Source organism: Poecilia formosa, unplaced genomic scaffold, assembly GCF_000485575.1.
Source record: "Poecilia formosa unplaced genomic scaffold, Poecilia_formosa-5.1.2 Scaffold66, whole genome shotgun sequence".
Classification (NCBI taxonomy): domain Eukaryota; kingdom Metazoa; phylum Chordata; class Actinopteri; order Cyprinodontiformes; family Poeciliidae; genus Poecilia; species Poecilia formosa.
This window is the reverse complement of record NW_006800005.1, coordinates 1,825,812-1,833,070: the sequence shown is the minus strand read 5'-3', so window position 1 is coordinate 1,833,070 and position 7,259 is coordinate 1,825,812. Positions and strand designations below refer to the sequence as shown.

Genomic DNA, 7,259 nt, shown 5'->3' with positions numbered 1-7,259 from the left:
AAAGAAGAGGGGCGGCCGGGGGGGGGGTTGAGGGGTTCTCCTCTCTTTTTTGCCCGGTTGTTTTCTGTTCTCTCTCCACTGTGCTGCAGCGTAGGTCTGTTTGGATAAGCTCTTTACAGGATTGAGCATGCTGCGGAGCTGTCCAGATGAAACAAAACCAAACCTCGCTTGGTTGTTTTGAAAATGACTCCGTTGTATTTTGCTTGGTGCCGGCAGATCCACCTCGTTTGACACGAGGGGGATAGAGGCTCTCTCTCACGTTCGGGGTCATTTCCCAGAAACATTATTTGTATCTGCACAGCTCTTCCTCTGTGCGCTCCAACTTCTTTCATCAACAGGTCTTATGGGTCTCCAGACAACGAGAATGAAAGATGCAATTCAACCTCCCCTTTTTTATCCCCCCCTCCCCCCCAAGCCCCCTTTTTTCCCTTTTCGACCTCTTCAGAAGTACAATAACGTTCAGTCACTCGTCTCCTCCTCTCCATGGCGTGGCTGTGTGTTTCACCGGAGTGGTGCTGATTAAGCCCACAGAGAGACAAACAGGAGACAAAGTCCCTGCCCACCAGTTTAGTTTCACATCCTGGACTGGAGCTGGGCTGCAGCTTGCCAAGTGGAGGGCTTTTAAACTGGGCTAAACACTAATTGCTGCCCTATTTCTTTTATGCCGCTTCTTTCCCATCTGCGATGGCGCTTCCAGACCTCCACAGCAGCCAGAGCCTCATTATAGCAGACAGTTAACAAAGGCTGGGAAACAGAAGCAGAGAATTCACTTAGGATAGCTATCTAACCGCCAACCATGAGGCCTGCTTCGGAAAATTGAATCAATGACAGGAGCCGGCTTGAGATAAATCCTTCAAGGATATTGGGATATTAAGATTTTGAGAATCTTAATTGTTCATCTAAATTATTGCGACTCTGACAATGGAGTGAGTGGGACATGAGGCTCGTTATATTCCAGAGCCGGTCTTTTTTAACGCTGAAGCTATTTAGTCGAGGGTTTTTTTTTTTTTTTTTTTGACAAAAAGGAGAAATTTGCAAAGCAAATAATACAAAACCTACTTGTTGAATGAGACAAGTAGGTTTTGTCTACTTGTCTGATTTAAAAATCAGACAAGTAGATTTTTAAATGTTTTTTTTTTGCCCCTTTCCTGTGTTTTCTGTAGGTGTTTTTTTTCTTTCTCTTTTTTATGCGTGTTTGTAAAGTGAGGGGAGGATGGAGACGGGTGGGGAAGAGAGAAAAACCAAATGAGGGAAATGTTGAGGAGATGAATAAGAGGAAAAGGATAAAGGAGGGGAGAATGAGATTGCTGAGTGGAAATAGAGGTGGGGGGGGCTGAGATTGGGGGGACGAATGGAGAGATGGAGGAGGTGTGGGGGGGTCAGCAACAAAGCCTGATGTTGCTATGGAGACGTGTTTATGCCTCATTGATGCATCTTGTAGATCCAATTAGAGACTGATTGTGTCTGTTTCTTCATAGACATATGCACGTGTGTCCAGGCCCGGTGTGCGTTTAGACACACGCACGCACACACACACCCACACACACACACACACACACACACACGAAAACATATGTCTGCTTAAACACACACAAAAAAAAACAAGCAGGCATAAGCAGAGTGCTGCTGCTGAGCACTAGCAAATTATTAGAAGTAGGACAAAGGGATACCCCATGTTCTCGCTCTTATCGGCCTCTTGAATTAGCGCAACCCGCGTCCCCTCAACCCTCCCACTATCCCCTCCCACTCCCACTCCCCTTCAAAACCCGCGAGCGTCAGACAATAGTGGGGAAATAACGTCTCACCCGCATCCAAGCCCTGGGATGGGAGAGGGGGGCCTGCTTTCCACACATGCTGTCATTATGGCATCATAATCATACGGGTGACGGGAAGGACTGTTTTCTGTAGTTTGCTTATCACATCTATCCTCTGTGAATGAAGTCATCTGGGTGGTGATGCCCCTATCCTCCTTGAAGAATGGCCATGAATGTTAATCCGGTCGTTCGTTTTCATGGGGGGGTTTTCCTTGAAAAAAGAGGACTCTTTGAGAATCTTTTAGAACAATGCCTGACTCCTTGCCAGCGTTTAACATCATTAGTTGAGAAAACCTTGACGTCCCCCTAGAGCTGTAGCAACCATAGATTTTGTGGGAGACTCCTCGAAGATTTGATCTGCTGAGTTTTTCCACCAGGACAAATATTATTTTCTGATTTTGCTCTTCATGTGCTTAATGGTAAATAATAGTAATGTAGTCCAATTACTTTGGGGTAGCTAACATGTTTCATGCTGCAGAGGCAGCTGCTTAGAGCCTCCAGGCCAGCAGAGGGCCCCATGGAGCACTTGGCCTCTTCACAAAAAATATGCCTCATTCTTATTATAACTCAATCTGCCAACTTCCTGGTTTGTTTTAAAGGTGGATGGTGGAATCACTGAAAAGCCTGCAGGTCAATGATGACGCTAAAATTTTGTCCATTTAATACTTAGATGTGTTGCAGGTATAAAACAAAACTTAAAAGAACTTCAAATTAATATTTTTGGGGAAAAACACTAATGTGTTAAATTGTTCATTTCATTCATTTATTGTATCTATCCAGGAGTCTTAAGAAGCCTTTCTGACTTTATTAATCGTTAACATCAAGGCCAGAGGCGACGTCACACTGTGTGAGAGATAGCAGTCGACTTTACACAGCCATACATTTCAGTTTTATTTCAAAACAAAGAATAATTACGCGAATGAAGTGTCTTTAACATCCACTTTGCATGTTAAGCACAATGCTAGCAGGATTAGCATTTTCAATTTTGAATCTATTCGTTCTTGGGAACGTAGAACCCAATTTTAGGTTACATTTATAAATGTATCCTAATTCAGGATGTTCTGTGACACAACTTAATTCTAACCAAACAACTTTGCTGCCATACATTCAGCTTTCTCGTATCTCCTGACATCCAATTCCTTTTTCGAGCAACCTGAACGAAGCTTCTTACAGCTTTTTCGCTTACAGTGAAAATAGCTTTCTTCTGTAACAACTTCCATAGTGAAGAGTGTTGCTGTCAGTAGTGGTAGGCTATGTATGGCGCAAAAAAAAAGAAAAAGAAAAAAAAAGGATCATATCTTTAGTTGCAGACCTCTGAATCCCAGATCAGGATCAATCCAGCATAAAATTGTCTCATCCCAGCCACGGGACGATTTGTCTGCTCATTTCTACCCTCCACATACTCCCCTGTTAGTCTCTTCCGGGGAGAGGTCGTGGCTTTTTTCTGCTTGTCTGAAGAGCAGGTTATTTAGTGGTGAAACGATGTGTGCGATGATGAAATGAGGGGCTGCAGATAAGGTGAGGTTATACTCTGAGAGGGAGGAAGAGGGGAGACACCGACACAGACAGAGAGAGGGACCCCCTACACCCCTTCAGCCGCTGATGTCTTGTTATACCGTGAGGGATCAGAAAGAACAACAAATGCATCACGCGTTGCTAAATCCTCCTTAAATCCGCTGGCATGGGCAGATCTAGCAGATAGCCCCGCTGCTGGGCTCACTGTCTGCGATCACAACACACACACACACACACACGCACACGCGCTTATACATAAACACACCCGTGGTCAGTCCGGCTGTCTGGGTTAATGCTTGGCTAACTGGGACAACAGAGCTGAACCATGTTGACGTTTTAAGCCCCAAACAAGTCCAGAACAATGATTCAGCCCATCTGCCCCCACCGTGCGTTTCCACCCCCCGCTCCCAATAGGAGTGCAACCTCAGCCCCTTTCTGTTGACGCTCCAGCACTCACACACACTCCAGCACTGGCCAAACACACCGCCGTACCTTTGCCCCCGGTCTTCACACACATTTACACACACCGGGCCTCCTCCTGTCCCCCACCTTCAGTGAATAAAAAGAGAACAAAAGCCGATCTGATTGAGTTGGCAGCAGAATCGACGCAGAGAGGTACTGTAAGGTCAGATGGATTATCTTAATCCTCCACCAGTAGATGATCATGACGGGTGGTGGTGGTGGTGGGGCGGGGCGTTGGTGGATGTACCAAGAAGCCTTAACCCTCTCAGCTGACCGCTGCGCGCTGTTGTTCCTCCAGAAACGGCCTTCTGAAGTAGCAGCATCGTTGTTATTACGCTAAAGCACGGGTCTTACCCCAAACTCCGAGAGTATGAAAAAGAAATCTGTTGCATTCCTTCTGCAAAATCCGATCCGAAGCGGCCATTTTGTGTTGTGGCACCTCTCTCTCTCTCTCTCTCTCTCTCTCTCTGTCTCTCTCTCTTCTTTCTTGCTAACTTTCGTTATGCTTTGAGTCACATCCAAGTATGAGAAAAATCTTCAGAGGATTTGTGTGAAACACTCTGTTGACTTGTTTGGAGGCCATGTCAAGCTGCAACACGCAAGTGTTTTGCCTCGCAGGCCGTCTCAGACGAATCTAAACCCGTAATTCCCTCGGCTAAAAGTATTAACACTATATAAACTCTGCTTGATATATGTGGCTGCTTGCACAGGCCATCCCTTTTATCTGGAAGTAACAATTTGTCTTTATTTTTTTTGCCTCGCCCCAGGTTTCTTCCTGGAAAGGGTCTTGTGATCTACCCGGACATCGGGGACAAGCTGGATATCATCTGTCCCAGCGCCGACCAGGGCCGAGACTACGAGTTCTACAAGCTGTATCTGGTGAAGAGAGAGCAGGCGGAGAGCTGCAGCACGGTACTCGACCCCAACGTGCTGGTGAACTGCAACAAGCCTGGGAAGAACATCAAGTTCACCATCAAGTTCCAGGAGTTCAGCCCCAACTACATGGGCCTGGAGTTCAAGAGGAACGTCAACTACTACATCACCTGTAAGTTTGTTGGGGTGGAGGGGTTGGGGGGTAAACAAAAAGACGAGTCGATTTGTTGACGTTTGTCGTTTTCACTTTTGTTCAGCTGAAGAAAGCCTGACTGAACAACAGGGGTAATAATCTCTGTGCTTCACACTCAGTTACACACAGTCACACCCGGGAGTTTCCTTGTTAAATTGCATTCTAATGGCTGCCGTGGCAGCTCCATAGCAACGACCGGAGTTTCTGTGCCTTGCTTAAGGCGGAGCGGTCAGAAGTGATTACGGTGTTAAATATTCCCCATCATTGTAGGACGCAAACAGGGGAACTTGAGCGCTTTGTTTGGGTTTTCAAGCTGTTTTACTTCCTCTTCATCTTATATTACACTTTAGAAAAAGATTGAATGGGATCACAATTAGCGATGCCTCAACAATTAACTTATTTTGTTAAGGCATAATTGATGAGGCCTTGTTTTTTGTTTTGTTTTTGTTTGTTTTTTGTAAAATGACAACATAAACCTGAAAGTCCAGGATAGCAGTATCTTGGATGAAGCCAGTGGGACTAAAGAGCATAAATAATTTATAAAATGTATGATCACTGAGCTGTAAATACAACCTTGATAGTAGCTCTTTTGAGAACAGCTAGACATGCAATAATGCAATTGTATGCGATCGATAAACCTTTGCAACTTGAGAGCATACAGATGAGTACTTCCGATGATAAATATGCAATGAACAGACATGTTCTGATTTCATTTTTGGCTATCTATAATGAAAACCTTAAGCAATTCTGTCCTGGACTGTGCCTGGGAAAGTAATCCTCTCGCCCCGCCATCCAGCCTGCAAAGGTACCAAATTATGTTTGAAAAATTATGCTTTTGCTCCTGCTGTTTGTCAAAAATGTAATCCGTCCGTTTGTCCATCAATCCACCCAACGACCCCACGGCGTCACGGTGCTCATGTTGACTGTCCACGTCTTAAAACAAGACATCAAGTTTATGGTGAACGTCTCGCATAAACTGGAAATAAAATCAAGCATTGCATAATAATTCAGCCTTCAAAGGATTCTGGCTTTATCGGCATGAGAGGAGCCTCGGTTTTCTCCTCATCAAAGCCCTCTAGCTCAAACTCCCGCAAGCTGAAAACAGAAACACAATATATATATATATATATTTCAACAAACCAAACCTCATAAAACCACATTTAGTTCCCTTTCAATTAGACAAACAGAAAAACACACACACACACATATACACACACCTTAGGGTTGTAGAGGATTCGCTGGGCCTGCTCCCCCCCCAAGGCTTGCTGGGAAGGCCAGGACTGAGTCATGTCCTGCGCAACGAAAATAGGAGTGAGGTTAAAGGTGACTGGGGAATCATAACAAAGGAAAGCACACTGAACTTAGGGACAACTTTNCACACACACACACACACACAAAAAAGGCACATTTTTATCTCTGCTTTCACTTCCGACTTTGTTTGAGGCATACAGAGCCGTCTGCGTAAACCTCTTTTCTCAATCAGATTGTTCCTCTGCTCAAACAGAAGGTTGATGGTATCTCCAGCAGACGCCCGCGATGGGATCTGGGTGTCGTTACTGAAGTCTGAGGAGCTCCGTGAGCAGAGCAATGCAAGACCGTGCACAAAAATCAGAGTTTATTAAGAAAGATCCCAAACTGTGCGCTGGTGTTTGCTTTGGGTCGCCTTACCTGACATCTACTTGTTGATACTCCGGCTAACCTGCAGCTCTCTCTCACATGAGGTTGTGTTAAACAACTGTTCTGATTGACAGGAGGAAATGTGAGTCATAAGTTTGAACCAGCACTTGAGAAAACATGAGAATATGCCATTGTGTAACTGCAGTTAAAATTCTTCCTCTCTCATACCGTCGTAGGGAGTCTAGACTACTTTGGTTGACAGAACAAAGTAAAGAAGAAAAAAAAGCTGTTGAAGGAACAGATTTTCTTTAAGATAGACTCAGAGGTAAAACACAGTTGATCTTCAGCGTGAATGAACAGAGTGAGTTTGAATAAAACTCTTGTTGTGCCACTTAAATCAACAAGCTGCAACTTTGTAGAAGACGGATTCAAGGAAGTTCAAACCACAAAACTCATTTCGAGGTTTTAAATTTTAAGTAGGTATTAATGTTTCTTAAAGACAGATACCCTGGCGGGAGTTTGGTAGCTGATTACCAAAATGTTTTCTAGGTTCGACAATAAGGTCACAATAAGGTCACAATAAGGTCACTGGCGGTACTCTATAGAACCTGACTGCATACTGATGAAGTGACTCAGGCGTTTGATTGAGATGTTTTGGTTCAAGTACACATCTGTGCGTTACTAGGAGTGTCATTCTCCTAGTGTGGACCTTGCTTTAACCCTAAGAATCCCTGAAAGGCTGCCAGCACTTTGAAATCCAGCTTGCTACTTGATACGCTCTATTC

At 44.6% G+C, this 7,259-nt stretch overlaps 1 protein-coding gene across 2 annotated transcripts in view; it reads left to right on the top strand.

The window, feature by feature from the left end:
- efnb1 (ephrin-B1) overlaps nucleotides 1-7,259 on the top strand; it is an 82,741-nt gene that overhangs the window by 27,228 nt on the left and 48,254 nt on the right. For both annotated transcript variants that reach the window (XM_016672799.1, XM_007554809.2), the window contains exon 2: nucleotides 4,559-4,836. In XM_016672799.1, the coding sequence (XP_016528285.1) occupies nucleotides 4,559-4,836 (278 nt within the window). The remainder of the gene's footprint in view (nucleotides 1-4,558; nucleotides 4,837-7,259) is intronic.